The 20,706-nt window shown below is 49.8% G+C and overlaps 1 protein-coding gene across 5 annotated transcripts in view; it reads right to left on the bottom strand.

Annotated features, from left to right (window-relative positions):
- Positions 1-20,706, bottom strand: part of TRAK1 (trafficking kinesin protein 1) — a 748,555-nt gene that overhangs the window by 577,850 nt on the left and 149,999 nt on the right. For 2 of the 5 annotated variants that reach the window (XM_069648279.1, XM_069648284.1), the window contains exon 1: positions 15,429-15,787. The exons of 1 other annotated variant lie outside the window; for it this stretch is intronic. In XM_069648279.1, the coding sequence (XP_069504380.1) occupies positions 15,429-15,492 (64 nt within the window). In that variant the 5' untranslated portion in view covers positions 15,493-15,787. Of the gene's footprint in view, positions 1-15,428; positions 15,788-20,706 lie in introns of those variants that run through there. 2 more of the 5 variants (XM_069648283.1, XM_069648288.1) reach the window with 2 other exon arrangements.

The raw sequence follows: 20,706 nt of genomic DNA, 5'->3' as shown, positions 1-20,706 counted from the left end.
GTAAAGAATAGAAGTGGGAAAGGAGGTATGATTGTGGAGGTGGAAAGGCGGAGTGAGAGATTGGAGGGACAGTAACGTGGTGGGAGGAGAAAAGATTAAGGGATCAGTACAGGAAAGTGTCAAGTGTGAGAGGTTGTGAAAGGAGTGTGTGTGACGCTGGATGAAAGGAGGCACCATTCCTTATTCCTGGAGAGACTAACCAACGATAGGAGAGGGAAGGTTAGAAGTTCCCTTGGGAGACAGGTAGCCAGCATCTTAGGGAAAACACAACGTCATAGTTAGCAGAACAGATAAGATAAGTCGGTAGTGATCTACAACCCAGTATGGACGTCTGGGGATGGGAGGTGGGTCCCAGGCCTGGGAAAGTGGAGAGAGGCATGGGACGGGCCAAGGGCCAATCATTCCCAGACCCTTAGACCCCAAAGACGAAAGAACAAAAAATAGCCATTCTGATCATTATGTTTTTTCAAATAAAACCTTGGACTTTTCATAAGAGTCTGCGTGGTTCTTTGAGGCGGCCACCCAGACACAGAGACTATCAAACGGGTGATGCAATTAGCCGACTTGGTCGCCCTAGGCAGGCGTAGAACGGTGGGAGGAGGAATGAGCATGGGAGAGGGAGAATACCGCAGAATTATTGAGTGCATGAGGTGTGCACAGATCAGAGGCGTTTACAGAAGGAGAGCGCTTTGGAAGAGGGGGACACAGAGTTGGTGGAGAAGCAGAGTGCACAGATTGGCCACTTAAAACCTGGGAATAAGGGCAGGTCAAGCAGAGTTGACATGAGTCTCCAGCAGAGGAATTGGAGGAAATGGAAGAACCAACACTTTGGGGCAGAGGGAATCCCATTGAGAGTAGGTAGCCACTGTCTCATCCTGCCAAGCTCCCCAGTACCGCCAACTGGGCTCTGGCATGTACCCTGCTTGGCGCACACACCTTTAATTCTTTGGATACGATAGACTGAGGAGTTCCAAGGGGGAGATTACCTAAGAGACTGCAGCCAAGGAATAACTGTGAAATGCATCCAACAGCCAACGAAGAGAAAGAGAAGGGGGAGCGTGTGGCAGCCTTCCCCATGCAACTAGCAGTTGTTCGAGCAACCGAGGACTACAGGTGAGAAGAAAAGTCCCTGTTATTGGAAAAACCACAGATACTTCGGTGTTGGTTTTTGTGCAGCATAAACACTTCCTGAGAGGGAACCGTAATAGCATTTGAGTCTCGAGAGGCTTAAGAACATTGAGTTACCCTGCATTTTTTAGTTCGCAATCTCTCGAGACATTTTGACACTTTTCAGCTGACGTTTTTGACAACCTGTTTATATGTTGCCTCCTCACTGTACCAGTTCCCAAAGAACTCTGTTTACATCTACGTTCTTGGCTGTGTCTGGTCTGTTTATCCCAGTCATCTTTGTGACACCTCAAACTGCACCCTTCTCTTAGTTTATGGCCATGCAATGTTGGCACTCTGGGGGACAGGCCACACACCTGAATACTCTATCCCAGTGTGCCCACCTCATTTGACTTGCACACAGTCCACTTTGGGCTCTGGCACTTATGAAAGTAACTGGGAAATCGAGTTCTCTCTCTAGAGTCCGTCAGCTTATGGTAAAGCCTAAAAAGCAAATAAGCCTCCAGGTTTCAAGCGTACCCCAGAGGACACCTCAGAACCACTCACTGATTAATGGCAGTACTTTCCTGTAAGCACTAGAAACTGCTCACACAGTTATATGCTGATTTTGCAGGAGGATTAAGCATTTGTCTTTTTATGATCAGTGCTATTCTTAGATTGTTCTACTGACTTTAAAGGCATGCAAACTATCAAAAACATCATCCCCACCCACATTCCCTTCCGTGCTTGTACAAACCTTTCATGTGCGCTTAACCTTTCTCTCATTTTTCCTCCTCTCTTCCGCTGTTGTATTTTTCTATTCTTGCCTTTTGCAGACCAAGGTTTGGATACTCCAGGTTGGAGCATAATACAGCACTTTCTGGGAAAGCAATGGCCCTGTTAGACCACCACCATGGTTAGGGCCACAGTAAACATCCTATTGCCATAACTTTAACATTTGAAACAAGGACTCCACGAACTCCCTCATTGGTGAAACAGTCAAGCCCAGCCATGCAGCAACAAAGACAAACTAATGCTTAATTAAATATGAGCCAGCTTTTACGCCTGGAAGATCCGATTTGTTGGGCGTTGGTGAAGACTGCGAAACCAATCGCTTCTCACAGATTACCTCAAAAGCCCTTCGGAAAGATGTGTGCTTCAAACTACGGCTGCATTCCAGACCATTGACTCCAGCCCGATATCCCAGTGACCTAACTGTTGCTGAAACAAATGATCAACACCACAGAAAACGATTTTCTAAAATGGAGATGAATTATTCACTGTCTACAGCTTGGAAGCCTGCTGCGCTTTCGACACACTTCAACAAACAGCACAGAGTGGAACAAGCAAGTTCTCCAGTTATCTCTTTGGAGACTGGAGCGCTCGACTTGTCCTGCGTGTCTTTCTTGACACTGTGACCCTCCTGCGTGTCATTCTTGACACTCTGTGACCCTTTGCAAATGTATCACAATATTCCAAGTGCCCTTTGCATAGAACACAGGTGAAATCCCTGCCCAAGCAGCACCTTGCTTGGCTTGATCTGGGTTCCTTGTCGGATGCTTGATTTGGAAGGAGCCTTCAAACGACTTGATCCTTTTAGCACTTAACACTGGAAAGCCTGTGGTATTTAGTGCAACATAACTGTAGTCATTGAAAAAACCAAGTAGCGTAATTGCCACAAGCCAATCAAGAATATGTTTTGATTGCCATATTAGGTCAAAGCATGGTGCAGCTTACATTGGGACCCCATCTATGCCCTATGATAAATCGTATCCATGAGTCTAAAAAAGTACCCAGAGACCCTCTGGTTCCCCACCCCCTTGTATGCTCTGCAGTAGTACCATCGAGACAGCAAGACACTGTTGAAATTGGGTAACAGGCCAAGGCTTGCAATGAATTTTAAATTGTTAATAGTCGTGGGGATATATATATATATTACCTAATGAAATTTGAGGAGTGTGATCTTGCATGCAACAAAATGTATGTTATAGCGAAACTGGCAAACAACAACCACCCAATGCTACATGTACCACGTGTGTTAATAATTAATCCATCTGGCTTGAAAAGAAACCTCTTAAAGGGGAAGTGTGGGGTGCATTTAAAGGCCCCAAACAGAAATCCCTTTCACCTGAAAAGCCGCATTTAAACACTGCCACCAAAAACGGCCTGCGTTGCTTTTACTTCACATGAGAGGCAAGCATTTGAACACTGCAAGCAAAAACAGCCCTGCTTTTCTTTTATTTCACCTGAATCACAAGAAGTTACACACTGCATCCAAAAACGGCATTGATTTACATTTAATTTACATGAGGGTCAAGAATTTCAACACTACAGCCAGAAACGGCTTTTGCTTTCACTTGAACAGCAGTCCTTTAAACACTGCAAACAAAAAACGGCTTGGCTTTTTCTTTTGTTCATGTCAAATTAATGAACCATGTGGAAGGGGGCCTACCCCTCATTATCAATGGACCAATAGCAAATGCAAACTTGCTCAAAAAGGAGAAATCAAAGAATCATGCGACCTGCAAGACAGGGTTTTTAACATCAAAAGCAAAGAAATGGCCTGCACACGTGTGAAAAGAAAAACGGCTTTAAAAAGCCACAGTTGCTCACACAGTAAATGTCAAGGAAATATGATGTGGGGGGTTGACCAGAGCGAATGCATATTAGGTTCCAACCCACAAAACTCCTGTCACCTTTGAAAATACACTTACTACAGGAAAAACCAGTTCAGGCTGAGGCAGGAAACTTCACAATTAAAAGCCCTGCTTCCAGCTGGAAGTCGCACCTACCAGTGAACAACCCTGCAATAAAATGTGATGCTGCTGAGGGGGTCATAATTCCCTGCTCTGCAAGACATGAAGGCAGGAGCCCAGAGATTTCAAAGAAGGCAATGTGTGGCTAAAGCTTGACCTGGAGGTATGAGCCCTTCTTGCACCCACCTCAAAAAGCAAACTGCAGAGTTCAAACGAGACTAATAAAAATCTCTGGTCACCGGCTGAGCCCAGAGGAATACAAATGGCTGTGGGGGACCTACACTCCCAATTGACATTAAAAGACTGATTTCATTTTAGGCATTTTTTGCAGCAATCAGAATGAGAATGAATTTCGTTTTATGCTATTTTTTCATGTAATTTCCAGGCGGTATTAAAGAGATAAATTGCATTTACCTAGGACTTTGGGGACTGAAATGGCCAGTTAAAACTAGTTTCTGGCTGATCTGAAATTGTGACGAATGGGACAGTTGATGAAAAGATGGAAAATGCAATAAGGAACATGCTTGATCATTTGCAGAGTTAGAACTATTGTACATTTTGGGAAAATGACAAATGTGCCAAGAGAGCCATGCTACCTCGTAAGGAGTTGGCTGTCGGTTTACCCAATTCCCTATGACCAACTAAAACCGCATATCTAGTTCATATGGCAGGGGCTAGTATCATTATGAAGTTATGAGACATAAGTCGTTTTTGCCAAAAAGTGGTAATGAGAACAAAGACTTGTAATAAATGCAAACAGACAGATAGTGCTCTCTTCCCTTGAACCAATCCTACCAGGGGGTGGAGAGAGGAATGGTAAACTGTCCTATCCAAGCAGCAGGGATAATTACAGGGTACTCCCCCCCCTAGATTGTAAAGTTAGTGATGTCATTCGTGCTATATAAGGGGGGACTGTACTGAGAACACATCCAGGGAGACAGGAGGAGGACAGATAGAAGGCGGCTGAACCTTACCATCTTTGAGAGCGCAGTGACCAGACCCCTTGCCCTAGCTGTCAAATGTCCTGAGCTCCAGCTGGCTTTCCTGAATCCCAAACCAAGGCTTGTTTTGCAAGTAGCATATACACCAGCCCTAAACTGCATACGCCCTTCATTATTGTAGCATTGCATTCAATATTTCCCCCATTGAAAACCCCATCGAAACACCCAAATTGCCAGTGTAATCCAGTCTCCTTCCCATAGAAGAATCTATTAGCCTGTGTATGTTAGCAGATCTCCTTTAAAAAAAACTCACAGTTGTCTGTGTAAATCCTTAGTATTTTTCTTAAGTAAATCAATTCATTTCCCCATTGAAATTCACGGTTCAAGATTGTTGAAGTTCGAAATCAACCATCTTGTCCCTGGTGTTGCATTCAATTATTATAGTCATTAAAGGGTTGCCTCAAAAGAATTAGTCTCCTGGTAACTGAAAACCGAATTTGTCTGTGTATTGTGTGCATTACCAAACGGATTCCTATGTGCATCTGTCTTATTAAACCCAAACCGTTGTTCCATTGTGAGCAATCCCTTTTGCCTAGAAGTCTACCTGTTATGTGCCTCTGTCCTCGCCATTGAAAATCAATTTTTCTATTTTAAGCTAAACCCCTTCCCTGCGCTGGCCATCATTGTAAACCCGGTCTAAACGAATTTCCATTTGCCACTGTATTTTTACCTTTTGCATTTGCTTTTCCCCAAAAATTGATTTTCCCACTTAATTTCAATTTTTTCCATGGTGCGCTGATTAGTAGTCTATAAAGTTTCCCAATCGCCTAAAGTTTAAGCAATACAAATATCCTTTCATTCTGTCCCCTAGCAGTTGTGAGTAATAATCAAAATCCCATTCTTCCATTTTGCTCCAAAAACTGGTTTTCACTTTCTTTGCAGGCTTCCCATATTGTGGTGGTGGGCTTTACTCCAAATCCGATTTTCTCTCTGTATTCCTACTCTTTGCCACTGCCTTGCATTCAAAGGAATGAAGTTTAGCTGATGTTTGGGGGTGAGTGTTGCGGGGGGAGTGCTAAACTGTTGGTACTATCACTTTGTAAACATTTTTCTTTTATTCTGTTTTGCCATTAAAGATTTGTGAGAACTGTGATAGGATATCTGAACTTAATTGTTCTGTACAGATCATTGAATTTGTGTTGCCACAACAATGGTGGCTGCTGTATATTGATTATTTTCCTTTTTCATTAAATAATACATTAATAAATATCTTATTGATAAACACCTGCCTGGTTCCTAGTCCATGGTGACACAGGGTGTTTGTGGAGGTGGGGTGCGAGACGGGTTGGAGGCCTACTCAAAAGAATCCAGAGTATATTAAACATAAAAAGCGTTTGTGCGCCACATCCATTGTAGGGGAAGGAGTTCCCTAGTTGGCGTGTGCCGTGTAAAAGTTCACTCAAAATTTGTATTGTCTGTAAACATGGGCCATAATAAAAAATATATAGAAAAAATATTTTTAAAGAAAGTTCCTATGTAAAATGATGAGCAAATGAGGCTCAAAGTAAGAAATGTGAAGCACTAGGAGGCATCCATATTGTGAAATGAATGAGCCTCCTCTGTTCATGTTAAGCTCTGGTCTAGCAGCAATAATCAAGCAAAAGCCCCCGACTGGGAGCTTTTGCTTACTGCTGCCAGAAAACAGAGCTTAACATGAAAAGAGGAGGCTGCCTTGACTTTCATTTTACGTTTTCTGTGCTCCCTAAGCCCAGGGAAGCACAGAAAACATAAAATGAAAGGCAGAGCAATTATAAATACTTCGCCGGCCACTAGCAGATTTTTCATGGTTGCTGCGACTTTCTTTTCTAGTTTCCCGAGCACGGGAAACTGAAAACTAAAGTCGCTGCAATTATGAATACTCTGCGGGCAAAGTATTCATAATTGCCTGGACTTTCTTTTTAAGTCTCCCAAGCTCCCCCAGGCTCGGGGGAGCTCATGAGACTTGAAACGAAAGCCACGGCGCTCATAAATACAACTGTGTTGTATTTATAATTGCCGGTAGATTCTTTTGAAGTCTCCCGGGCTCCCCCGGCTCGGGGGAGCTTGGGAGACTTGAAACAAAAGCCACGGCGATCATAAATGCAACAACGTATTTAAAATTGCCTGGACTTCGCTTTAAGTTTCCTGGGCTCCCCCAGCTCAGGGGAGCTTGGGAAAGCAGGAAAAATAAGCCCTCACCAGCACCACAGGTGGAGGAAGGAGCCCGACAGCATTCTCTACTCTCCAGCTGTAATAAGCAAAAGCTACCAGTAGGTGGCTTTTGCTTCATTAGTAGCCGGCCGGGGGGAGGGGGGATGTGGCAGCCTCTCTGCCTATGAGGAGGCTTGGAATGGAGGCATTACCAGTGGTAAGGAACAAGTTACTTACCTGTAACTGTTGTTCTCCAGCATGGGTCTGGCATGGATTCACATGCTCATGAATATTCCCCGTCGTCAGGCTGGGAATCCTCGGTAAAGAAAAAACCAGTATCAGTTTCGTTTCTGATCTGTCTTTCGTAGTAACAACCAATCATTGGTCTCTGCGTCATACTGACCACAGCCAATGACTGCCCTCTACCTAAGCACCGCCTCTGGCAGCCATCTTCAGATTTGGAAGCACGTGACGTGGCAGTATGACCAAGTGAAGAGCCGCAGAGGGGTAGGCGGGAGGGTTCGCATGTGAATCCATGCCAGACCCATGCTGGAGAACAACAGTTACAGGTAAGTAACTTGTTCCTTCTCCAGCATGGGGTCTGGCATGGATTCACATGCTCATGAATAAAGAATACATAGCAGTACACACATGCACAACCACGGGAGGTGGCAAAGGCTCAACATTAAGCAGTACATCAAACTCAACATTAAGCATCTTACCTCCTCACCAGGCTCACCTCAGGCGAACAGGTTGCGCAGCACTGCTTGGCCGACCCTGGACTCCTCCCTGGAATCCCGATCGACGCAGTAGAATTTCGTGAAGGTGTGCGTCGACCTCCACGTAGCAGCCCTGCATATGTCCAGCAGGGGCACACCAGAAAGGAACGCCGTGGTAGCTGCGATCGCTCTGGTGGAATGGGCTCTCGGACGGCCAGGCAGCGGTCGGTTTGCCAACCGATGACAGTACATGATACAGCCGGAGAGCCATCTGGAAATGGAAGCCTTCGAGAGAGCCTTCCCCTGATTGACAGGTCCAAAGTTCACATAGAGTTGTGACGTCTTCCGAAAACACTTCGTGCGGTCCACGTAGAACTTCAGCGCTCTAGCCACATCCAGCGAGTGCAAAGTCCTCTCAGCCGGCGACGAAGGCGACGGGAAGAACACAGGCAACACCAAGGGTTCGTTGAGATGGAAGTCCGACGGTACCTTGGGCATGAAGGAGGGGTGCGTCCTGAGCACTACCCTCGTGTCGTGAAAAGTCAAGTACGGGGCCTTGCATGAAAGGGCCTGGATCTCTCCCACCCGTCGTGCGGAGGTGATGGCCACAAGAAACGCTGTTTTCCACGACAGAAACTTCAAGTGGGCCGAGTGCAGAGGCTCGAACGGAGGTCCCATGAGCTTGGTCAGCACCACGTTGAGCTCCCACGCCGGGGCCGGAGCCTTCACCGGCGGGAACGATCTGAACAGTCCCTTCATGAACTCTTTCACCAGACGAGGAGACCACAAGGACGTCCGGCCCGTGGTTCTAGTGTATCGGGAGATCGCAGCAAGATGAATCTTGATGGACGCGTGTGCCAGTCCAGCTTTGGCCAGCGTCAGCAGGTACGGCAGTACCTGGGGAGCCGTAATCCGTAGAGGGTTAATCTTCTGTGCGTGGCACCAGACAGAGAACCTCTTCCATTTGTGTCCGTAGCATTTAAGAGTCGAGGACGCCCTGGCCTTTGCAAGAACCTCTCTGCAGTCGGCCGGTATGTCGTATCCTCCAAACTCTAGCGTTGCAGGAGCCAGGCCTGCAAGTTCAGCGATTTCGGGTCGTGGTGGAGGATGGCGCCTCCTTCCCTGGAGAGTAGATCCGCGTCCACCGGCAGCTTGATTGGCGGGGACGCTGACAAGTCCAGAAGGTCCGGGAACCATATCTGCCTCGGCCACGCAGGAGCGACGAGGATCATCCTGCACCGTGACCTCTTGAGCTGGTTGACGAGCCGGATTAGCAGTGGCAAAGGAGGGAACGCGTAGAGGAACAGGCCCTCCCAGGGGAACGAGAAAGCATCGCCCATGCTCCTCGCCTGGGGAAACCTGCTGGCGAACCTCCGGCACTTGGAGTTCGTCGCCGTCGCGAACAGGTCGATCTGGGGTGTGCCCCACCGTCGGAAGAGGCGATCCACTAGATCCTGCCGTAGTTCCCACTCGTGGCACGAGCGCAGCTCCCTGCTGAGTGAGTCAGCAATGGTGTTTTTTATCCCTGCCAGATGAAACGGCACCAGAAACATCCTTTGGGCGACGGCCCAATGCCACAGGTCCTGCGCCTCCTTGGACAGCGCTGGGGACCTGGTTCCGCCCTGTTTCCTGATGTAAAACATGGTGGTGGTGTTTTCGGTGAAGATCCTCACCACCTTGCCCTTGAGGGACGGAAGGAAGGACCTGAGGGCCCAGAACACTGCACGGAGCTCCAGGACGTTGATATGGAGGGACTTCTCCGTCGGGAGCCAAAGGCCTCTCGCGTGCAGATTTTCGGTGTGCGCTCCCCACCCTTCCAGGGAGGCATCCGTGGTCACTGTCTCCTGGTGGTCTGGGGTCTGGAAGTCCATGCCTGCCGTCAGATGCGCGCGGTTGCCCCACCACCGGACCGCTCGGCGGAAACTCTCGTCGAGTGTGATCCTCTCCTCGAAGCTGCCCGTCGTTTGGATCCAGTGCGCGTCCAGGAACTCCTGCAACGGGCGCATCTGGAGCCTGCACATGGGAATGAGGTAGATGCAGGAGGACATCATTCCGAGGAGGGACTTGATGGACCTCACCTTGGCCGCGCCGGAAACCAACATCCGCTGTACCTTGCCCAGGATGGACCTGGTCCTTTCCTCCGACGGGGAGGCCAGAAGGGACACTGTGTCGAGCTTCGCTCCCAGAAAGTGCGTTTTGCACGGGTAACAGGTGGGACTTGGCGTAGTTCACGGAGAATCCCAGGTCCGTGAGGAGTTGGACGGTCCTTGCCGTGTGCTCCACGGCGAGCTCCTTCGTCTTGGCTCGGATGAGCCAGTCGTCCAGGTAGGGGTAGACGTGGATCCCCTCGCGGAGCAAGGCTGTGCCGCCACCGGTGCAAGGCACTTGGTGAATACCCTGGGTGCCGACCGTAGTCCGAAGGGGAGGGCTTTGAACTGGTAGTGACGCCCTTGGACCACAAACCTGAGGAATTTTCGGTGCCCCTTTAGGATGGGAATATGGAAGTAGGCATCCTCCAAATCCAACGACGACAGGAAGTCTCCTTCCTCCAGCTGACCCAGGACGTGCTGGAGGGTGACCATCCGGAACTTCTGCGCCTTGATGAACTTGTTCAGACGTCGCAGGTCTAGGATGGGGCGCCATCCTCCCGTCTTCTTCTTCACGAGGAAGTATCTCGAGTAAACTCCGGAGCCCCGGAGCCTCTTTGGGACGAATTCGATGGCGCCCTTCCTGAGCATCGCCTTTACCTCCAGGAGAAGCTGAGGGACGTGAAGCTCTTTCCTGGCCAGGGGGGGACGCGCGGGCACCTTCTTTGAAACTCGAGCGCGTGGCCCCGGGCTAAGGCGTCCAGCACCCAACGGTCGGTGGAGATGGACTCCCACACGCTGACGAAGCTCGCCAGCCGGCCTCCCACCGGGGTGCTTCGGTGGGGGCCCGACCCCACGGCCGGTTCAATCCTGTTTCGACGAGGCTTTGCCGCCTTGACCTCCTTGGCGACGACGGCGGGGTCCGCCAGACTTGCCTCGTCCTCTGTAGGCCTCCTGAGACGACGAGCGGGCCGCTTGACGGTAGGTGGAGAAACCGCCGCCGGAACCTTTGGAGGCGCCCTTGCCTCCGCTGCTCCGAAAGGGCGTCCGTCGTTGCTGCAGAACCCCAAGGGCCCGGGCCGTCTCAGTGTCCGCTTTAATGGCCTGAAGGGAATCGTCCACTGTTTTCCCAAACAGGTTGTTCCCATCGAACGGCATGTCCAGGACTCTGGTCTGTACGTCTTGACGGAAGTCCGTAGCCTTGAGCCATCCACGCCGCCTAAGGCACACGCCGTTGCCCAACTGGCGAAACCCAGTGTTGGCGATGTCCGTCGCAATAGTGATGGCGTGGTCCGACACCACCTCACCTTCCTGTAGGATCTCCAGGGCATCCGCCCTCTTGTCGTCCGGTAGGAAGTCCAGCAGGGGAGCCAGTTTGTACCATAGCTCCCTGTCGTAGCGGGCCACGATAGCCAAGGCGTTGGCCGCTTTAATCGTCGTCGCTGCAGACGAGATGACCCTGCGTCCCATAGCGTCCAATTTCTTTCCCTCGCCGTCCGGTGGGAAAGTCGATGTGGAGGCCGCACCCCCCCCGCTTTCTTCCTGGCCGCCGCGGAGACGACGGAGTCCGGGGTAGGCTGCGCCCGGAGGCACAGGGGGGCTGCGTCCTGGACCCAGTACTTCTTCTCGTACCGGTCTCTTCTAGCTGGCGTCGTGGAAGGGTTCTTGAGGAGGGCGAGGCCCTCATCCCAAATGTCGTCCAGTAGAGGCACCACGAGGACCGTCTTCCTCTTGGCCTCGCGCCGTTGATAAAGGAATCCTTCCTTTTTCTTCTCCTCAGGGCAGAGTTGGAAAAGCTCGGATGCCCTGGCGATCATGGAGTGGAACGATCCAATCTCGTCGGGCGGAGAAGCCCTGGTGGGAGGTGACGATGGTAGATCCTCGTCGTATACCTCGTCGTCCGTACCCGTCGCTGCCGTGTCAGTCCCCGTATCATCCCCTCGGGTGGACGGGGAGGAGGGCTGGATGGGGCGCGACGGCTGAAAAGGAGGTGGAGGGTGAATCCTTCTTTTCTTGGGCGGGGGAACACCAGAAGGTCCCGGATCCCCCGACAGGAGAGGTTCCTCCGTCGGCAACGGTAGTCTCGTCCTCATCTCTGAACATAAAGACTGTATAGCCAACAAAATGGCCGCCGAGTTGTCTTGCGGCGCTGGCAGAGGGGAATCCGGCGGGCGATCAGGGGCCCCGTCGGCACCCTCGACGATGTCGTCGTCGCCTGCGTCGGGATCCATCCCGACGGGCCGGTCTTCTTCCACGCCAAGGCCGTGGCTTAAGACCTCAATCAGCTCCTCCTCCGAGGTTGAGGCCGAATCTACGACGACGCCCTGCCCCCCCTTTTTCTTCCCCGCCGGGGATTTCACGGGGGTCCTATCGATGGGCACAAAAGAGGACTCCCTCCGAGGTGGCAGGGAGACTCTGAGCCCCGAGGTCGCCACCACTGGTGTAGCCTCCACAGGCTGAGCCAGGGCCGCCGCGACAGTATTGATAGAGGGCTTGGCCGGATGGATTAAGGCCTTCACCACCTTAGGTGCGCTCACCGCCTTATCCTTGAGGGGGGGGACACTGCCTCGCTCCCCCTCCGATTGGGCCTTCGAGCTCGACCGGGGCCTCTCCAGGAGCTTCGCCAGGTGCTCGCCCTTCCTCTTACCCGACCCAGAGCGTTGGCTCGTGGCTGAAGGTGCCGGGGAGGGTGCGCCCTGCCTGGCGCCCGTAGAGCCCGACCGTTCGGCGCTCCCGGTGCCAGCGGACTCGCGGTGCTTGGCCTTGTGTTGGACCCCCGTCGCCGGGGCGTCCTCAAAGGTCTTAGAAGACCGCTCGGATTTCTTCCTCTTCTTCTCGCCTGACGGGCTCTTCCCTTCCAGCCAGTTGGCGAGACGTTGATGGCGGTCCTTCATGGTCCGCTCCGACATGTTGCCGCAAAACGCACAGTCCTTCTCCACGTGCGTCTTGTCCTCATGTAAGCAGTAGAGACAAAAGGAGTGTTCGTCCTCCTTAAAGACGTTCTGCAGCTGGCATCCAGGACAGATCCTGAACAGCTTTCTGGGCGTCGAGCTTCCCTTCTCCTGGGCCATGTCCGGGCCTGAGAAACTTCTGGAGTCCTCCAAAAGCGTAGCTCGATGAAATCTTCACCCTTGAGGGGCGCAGACGAATCCACACGGGTCCCCGTTGATCGGATGGAGAGTCGGTGGAGCTTGAGGCTCTTTTGACCGAAAAAACGAAGTTTTTGAGAAAAAACGTGAAAAAATAGCACTAACGCTCGAGAGCAATAGCACGAGGATCCCAACACATGAACGTGCGGTAAAAATCTGAAGATGGCTGCCAGAGGCGGTGCTTAGGTAGAGGGCAGTCATTGGCTGTGGTCAGTATGACGCCGAGACCAGTGATTGATTGTTACTACGAAAGACAGATCAGAAATGAAACTGATACTGGTTTTTTCTTTACCGAGGATTCCCAGCCTGACGACGGGGAATATTCATGAGCATGTGAATCCATGCCAGACCCCATGCTGGAGAATATCCCTGCTCCAAGCAGCCTAACGGCTGGATGTCGCCATCTTCCCCCGCCGGGGAATGAGGTAAGATGGTATCCCACTTCCCTCCTCCCCCATCCACAGAATTCTGTGTGTGAAAGCTGTAGAGAATGTCTGACGCGGATCTAAGACAGGGGAGAGCACATGCTGGAAGTGAGAGGGAACTGGTCAGAGCGGAGAGATGATTGGTTGGAAAGTTCAAACGCTTGTCTGTTACAAAGAGCTATCTCCGACAACTTTGTGGGTTCAAGGGGTGCACCCCTGCAACCCCCACGGTACCGCATGCCCTGCACTTGTGACCCCCCCCAGGTTCAGGAATCTGAAGGGAATTGCCAGAAAACGAAAGTAAACCCTGCTGTAAAAGAGTGGTTTAAATTTGGCAGTTCACTCCATTGCCCCTCTTCCCAACCCCTCACCTACCCAACCCCGGAAGCCCATCACAGCATCACAATGGCTGCTGAGGTTCTAGAGAAGGGGCAAGGGGTAGGACTCCTCGTCGCACCCTGGCTGCGTCAGCAAGTCCCTGACGTGGCGCGTGAACCTAAAGTAGAAGAGGTGGTAGTATCGAAGTGCTGGCACCTGTGCAGGTAGGTACTGATGTGGTTTGAGAAAGGCTGATTTGAGGTAGTGCTGCAGGACAGCACAAGGCCATCAGAGGTTCACATATGGGGGCTACATGAGACATTAACTGCCATTATGCGAGGCTGCATTTTGCATATGGTGGCAACCTCTACACGTGTGACGCTGAAACCTAATTGTGATAACTATACCAAGTATACAAGGCATTCACTGGCATTACTGAGACATTTTGACATGTGTCATATGTCAAAATGCCCGTGACATATGATGGCAGCACATTCCCCAGCTCACATGGGGACTGCATCAATGCTTACAATAAATATGTACAGGAGGTGTGGGGGCGGGGGGTTATTTAAAATACTTTGCATACCAAAGCAACGCTGTGGTGCAGCGTCTATATTAAAGAAGTTTTAAACGTTGGCTTTATTTGAAACTTCAAAGTGAAAGCGCTCAAAGTGATCTATATTGTCATATCCCAACGTAGGTTATGATGGAGAGTAAAAACTGGCGGCATTAGGGTAATTGGCCCAGCTGAGTGCAGTGTGGGCCAGCTAGAAAGGGAGGCAAATCATTAGTTGCCAAAACGGCCCTTTTTGTCCCCCACTGGCCTGCTCAACTTTGCATCATTCTCACAGGTCTGTTAACAGTGTTGGCGAAATCCTGCTACAGTTCCATGGATAGGTAAGATTGGGGGGGAAGATGTTTTTAAAGAATACGGGGTGTGGAAATAAAATGACACTATAGCAATATGTGCATGTATAACCACACACACTACAGCGAGGCTCTCGCAGACGAGATTGCAGTTTCCACAGGCAATTAAAAGCCACACTACCCATGCTGCATATCCCCTGCCTCGCTCGCCTGGCCATAGAAAAACAAATTCGCAGTTTGCCCGTTCTTTTGCGTCTGCCTCATTAGTTATTGGCCACAGAAAGAACATGACTTCATTTCTCTTCGTCTCGTGCGAAAGGCCAGCTTTCTTTTCAGGTCTCCTGCTGGGTCCATCGTGCACATGAATAGACAACAGAAAGCAAGAGATTTGGCAAAGCCACACGTGGAATATAATCGTGCCTAGCTGCTGCATCATTCCAGTATAAGCCAGCAACACAGAATGTCTGAGAATTAACACAAATGGCAGAGATGAACATTTGTACTGTTTCAAATGTATGCGCTCCCTTTATTTAATTCACAGTGAGACTGCTCAGCATATATGCAAGTGTGCCCCGTCTCACTGAAATTAGATTTCGGGTTGTCCATACATCATGGAGGCTGGATAAATGTCTACATTGTTAGACGCGAGCACCCCCTCCCATTTTCAGAGGTGCGATGCTATGCTCCAGTATGCGGCTTTCAGGTGCATTAGGAACGCCTTGGTTTCTGATGCAACATGCACGCATGCAGCCATGCTCCTCAGCTCCACCCTGCTCCCCCAAATTCCCAGGCATCCCTCGCTAGGCACGAGACGTGCGTCCGCGGGTCACCCACACCCCAGACCACTGCATTGGAAGACGCATCGTTACCATCAGTGCACTCTTCGTAATACCAGTCTAGCTCGTAGTAGCCGTCTTCGAGCAGCTTCTGCATAGTCGGGATGCTTCGGAGGCGGAGAGCGGCATTCACGGAGAGGAGGTCAAGTGAAACGCAGCCATGACTCCTTGCCTTTGCAATACTCGGATTTACAAAAGAGCACACAGAATCCAGGCACGGGGCGGCACATGTTCAACGGGAAGCGGGAGGCAAGGCGAAAAAACGGGAAGACAAGGAGAAGGGGGCAGGCTGGCACAGCAGGTACCCTGCCAGCATGCTCGGGACGAGAAGCAGTGTAGAGGCGTCCTGGCTGGGTGGGAGGCGACAAATCTGTCCCATCAAGGGGCTGGTGCGCTGACGTCAGAGATACACACCACCACTCGCCCATCTCATGCGGACTGCCTGCCTCCCCATCCCTGCACATGATTCCATCCAACCCGTCGCCATGGAGACCGGCTGGCACAGAAATTATGCAGATGCAGGAAGCTCCTTCTGGAGGCTTCATATCGTAGCTCAATGGGCACTTACCGGAAATCAAGATTTATGAAAAGCAGAGGCTAGTTTCACATTATCTGCCCCAATAATGCGTTTTGCCTCATTCATGCGTTGATGTACATATTTACCTCTTAGGACGACTTGCAGTGTACATCAAACAGGCGTTAAATCCTAAAAATAAAGTGGGGAAACATTAACATAACAATTCAATGTGGCGTCAACAGAAATCAAGGTGCCCTCTAAAAAAAGTGTGGGTACTTCTGAAAATAGTTGGGGGTGGGGGGAGAACTCCATGCAACCGCATGTATCCTCGGACTTGAGCCCTAATATTAAATATCCGCTTAAAGCCTGCTAACCTGTACATACAAAGATGTGACGATCAAATTTAAGGTCAGTAGCATGACCAGGTTTACATAACGCCCTTTAAAGCAGATACGGCGTTATTCACAGAAGGATTGATGAAATGGTACAATTTATATAAAACAAAACAAAAGCCCTGGGAGATACCAAGTCTACCAAGTCTTTAGCTCACTGTCCCTTTCACAGAGAATAAATGTCCCTGCATATCAGCTTTGTCCTGCCCAGGTAGAATTTATATAACACAAGTTTAGAAGGTTGTATGTGGCACTTAAATAGCAAACGTTAGATAATTAACAGTCTGGCGGCACAATGCCTTCCTCAGGAGCCCTTTGAAGCCTGGTACTCAGTGTTGATTTTGGTGGGTCAAACCTTAAAGAAGAATTTAGTTGTCAGAACCGAGATGAGAATCAGGCTGCCGGTGGACTCCTCACTATCCCAGGCTGCGCATAAGATTGTCTGTGAAATTAGCCTCCCTCACTAAGACCCAGAATGATACCTTATACACGGTACTGGCCCAAAGGAACCCCATATATCCCTCACCCGTAGTTCCGTCTGGGGCTCAAGAAGGAAACGCAGGGTGCACATCCACGGAACCAAAAGACGCCTTAACGAGAAATACCCTTAGCAGAGGCTGGATGACCGCATTCCTTAGCTGAGCCACACTAGGACTGGGACCTTCCATGGTCGAGTTGCTCAGAGCACTCAGTAGACCTTCTGGACTCGAGAATGGACAAAGGACACAAGAGGAAAAGCTATGGTGGGTCTGTACTCGTAACATGGCGATCCAGACATGAATTCTCTTCCCTTCTTGCCCGCTGATCATGAGGACAGGGCAGACCGTTTCAACTAATCATGACCCCTTGGATGCCCATGTAGAGAGCCCATCTGGATTACTGGATGCAGTGGCAAATCCCTGGTTTTACCCTAATTCCATAGATCATCCGATTTCTAGGGAGTGGGGTCATTTGCCTTGATTGGGTGCTCATGTAGATACCGTTTCGCGTAATAAACTTGACTTTTCCTCTGATAATAGAATGAAAGCATTACGGCTTAGAGCATCACGGCCAGAAAAATCAGCAATTACAATTTTTGTTTGGGCCCAAAGTCACAGTATTATTTCCAACATAGTGGAGGGACGTCACTAGGGGCAATGATAAAACATGGCACCTTAGTGAAGATATTAGACCTCCCCAAAGAGGACAATTTTACAGGTCTTTCTTTGAACCCCGAGGGTATGAGCAGCAGAGCGAAGTGGGCATTGTGCTTCTTGCCAGACGTCAATGCCTCCATTTCACATGAACATCCTACTACGAATCAGCCCTAAGCTGGGGGGGCTCTGGCGGAATCCAAACACACAGAGACTGGCGGGCCCACATGCATTTGGTGATGAACCTGTAAAGGAAACTGGAAAGTATACAAATCCTTTAACTAACTTGAATAGGTCACAAACATCTTTCAGGAAGACCTTCACAGCACAGGTTTCTGCCAGGGCCTGCCAAAGCAGGGGTTGTTCAGCTGGCTATTACCGTGAAGCCCAAGCCCCTCAGGCCAAAGAATAAATGAAACCCAGTACTTCTCCAAGCATTCACTATCCTCCTTTTTCCGCTGAGGACAAACAACTGCAGGTCCAGATGATTCGCAGGATTTAAACAGAGTAAGAACCTTTCATCCAATATGACAAGGTATGCCAAGAGGCAGAAGGATGCAATATTTTGCCAATCCTTACAACTAAATACAAAAAGAGTGTAGGATAGGATTCACAGGTAAGAAAGAAATGTTCACAAATAATAAATCAGCATGCAGTAGTCGGGGTCTCCACTCCCCCGTTTTGAGCATGGGACAAGGCAGGACTCCGGAACACAGCACACGCTCGAGCTTCCCCAGCACAAGACTACAGGACCTTCAGTGGTTAAGTCTCTTTTCTACAAAAGGTCTCTTACCTCCGAGGACCTGATGTGTTCAAAAATAATAAACAAAAGGTCCTTTTTCTGCTTGCACGTTGGGTGATGCATTTTCACCCCTGCATCCCCCTCTTCCGGGCTCAGAACCTTATTGAATGTCAGCCTCCCTCCATTGGGTTCACTACAGCTTTTCAAATCAATTTCCCTTCTGGCATTCACAAATCTTAATGTCTTTTTAAACAGTTTACTGTGGACATCCCTCTGTCGGGTTCACTTTTGTCAACACACTGTTCATCTGGACTTTTAGGCTTTACCCCCTTTTCATCGGCATCCCTCCGTCGGGTTCACTTTTGTCAACTTTTGCCAATCACACAATTTCTTCTACTTTCTTATGATGCGGGATTCACTTCCCTTAGCTTCACAATCATCTGCCAGTCAAAGACCTTCGACAGTACAGAGGATTTTGCTAAACCCATTTATGATCACTTTGACCCTCTTTTTGCATTTCCCAAGGCCTTCTGGTAATGGTAGTTTTCAACCATAAGGTAATCGTCCAGCGTTTCCTGAGTGAGCACCCACGTGGTGCCGGACTCCTCTGTAGCTGGTTTTCCCCTCTCGTATAAACAGTTCTTTGTACTTTCTTCAATCGCATTAACAGTTCTTTGTAGTTTTCCTCAATTAGCCATTTGCTACCTTTTGTTCAACACAGTTTCGTTTTTTATCGGCTTTCCCCTCGATTCACCGGCTGTGATGAACTGCTTGGCTTTTCTGGTCTCCAGAGTCAAGGCCGGTACCATGGTGGCAGGCGTCTCTCCCTGGCTTGGTCATCAGCAGAGAAGGGCCGCATGTACATTGACATCTGCTGCAATACACGCTGGCTATTTTTCACCATCTTACGACTCCTTCCACAGAGGTTACGTGGGCCTGTGCTGGAAAGGGCAAGGTTGTGTCTGTCCTTGTCACTCTTTCGGTTGTGGCCGCATTTCCCCTCCGCTTCAACTGCCGTGCTGGGTTAGCTCTCTCATCGTGCGGCCTGCATTGCTCGTATTGTGCTCTTGTGCTCCATCTTTTATCCCTGTGGGGAAGGGAAAGGGCCGTCAGGTGTGTGTGTGATTCTGGTCAATTGCCTGACCCTTGTATTGGGACATGTCAGATACGGCTGTGGAGTTTGTCCGTTGTCTTTCATGGTGTGCTAAAGTATTTGTGTCGGAAAAGTAGTGCAGGGGTAAAGTGTTCGAGTATCCTACGTGGTAGGATGGGAAAAAGGTGCTATAAGAAGGGGATACCGAGTCTCACCCATCAGTGTACCACTTACACTGTCCGAGGAACCCCCATCCAGGTGATACTCCCACACTGGTTCAGCCCCAGGAACTGGACCCAATAGCGATGGCCGTGTCCTGGTCACCCGAATGACAGATCCCCAGGGACTAGTCAGGGAGACACCTTCAGGTTTCTGACAGCTAGGATAAAATCCTTAAACATCCTACGCAAGGAAAGTCCTTCTGAGAGTTATAAAGTTAGAAACCCCCCTAACTTACATAAGTACAAGGAAAGGAAATCTGTTAATGATGGCTTGAAAGGACTGCCTTCTCCTTTTCAAGTAAATGCTGGTGATTCCTTTAAAATACAGAGAGGAAATAAACATGAGTTTAAAAGTGGAAAGTGGTCTAAAACACCCAATTCTGTTGTTGAGGACTTCACGTCCCATAATCCCCCCCAAGTACTGGGACGAGGAAAAGGGCTTAAGAGCAATGTTGCAGAAGTTGTCAGCTTGTTGGGGCTAACAACCCACACCTGAGGGAGGTAAAGAGGCTTAAAAGGCCCCCTCAAATGCAGGCCATTAGATGGAGCAGCAGTAGTAGCAGCAGAAGGAAAGCACATTGTTGGCAGTCCACACAGAAGGTGGTGGAAAGAAGGGGTGCCGGGACTACAGATTCCAGCTGCCTGTCCTGAGAGGGTCCTTTCGTCCCCTAAATCTGAAGTTCAGAGGTTGTGCAGTAGGAAATGTGAAGGAAGACAGCTGTCCCCCATGTGAACCGAATTGCAGGGACTGCACAGCAGGAAGCATGCAGGAGACTAGTTAGGGTCTCTGGAGTAAGTCGATCTCCACGACTGCGTGGCGAGAACAAAAGCAACTTAAAAGTGGAAGAATGTCTGTTCGGAAGAAGCCAGAGCAGTGGAAATCCTGCAGCACGCGTAGGGATCCAAGACAGAAGCCGGTGAGTGTTACCTAGCCTTCTAATCCCATGTGCGAACAAAGGCAGGCAACAGCAGCAAAGGAGAATCACTCGCGTGTAAGTGAAGGAACAAGTTACTTACCTGTAACTGTTGTTCTCCATCATGGGTCTGGCATGGATTCACAGGCTCATGAATATTCCCCGTCGTCAGGCTGGGAATCCTCGGTAAAGAAAGAATCAGTATCAGTTTTGTTTCTGATCTGTCTTTCTCAGTAGTAACCAATCACTGATCTCTGGGTCATACTGCCCCCAGCCAATGACTGCCCTCTTCGAAAGCC

The sequence above is a fragment of the Ambystoma mexicanum genome, chromosome 2q, assembly GCF_040938575.1.
Source record: "Ambystoma mexicanum isolate Mex_15411 chromosome 2q, UKY_AmexF1_1, whole genome shotgun sequence".
Classification (NCBI taxonomy): Eukaryota; Metazoa; Chordata; class Amphibia; order Caudata; family Ambystomatidae; genus Ambystoma; species Ambystoma mexicanum.
This window is presented reverse-complemented; position numbering and strand designations above follow the sequence as displayed.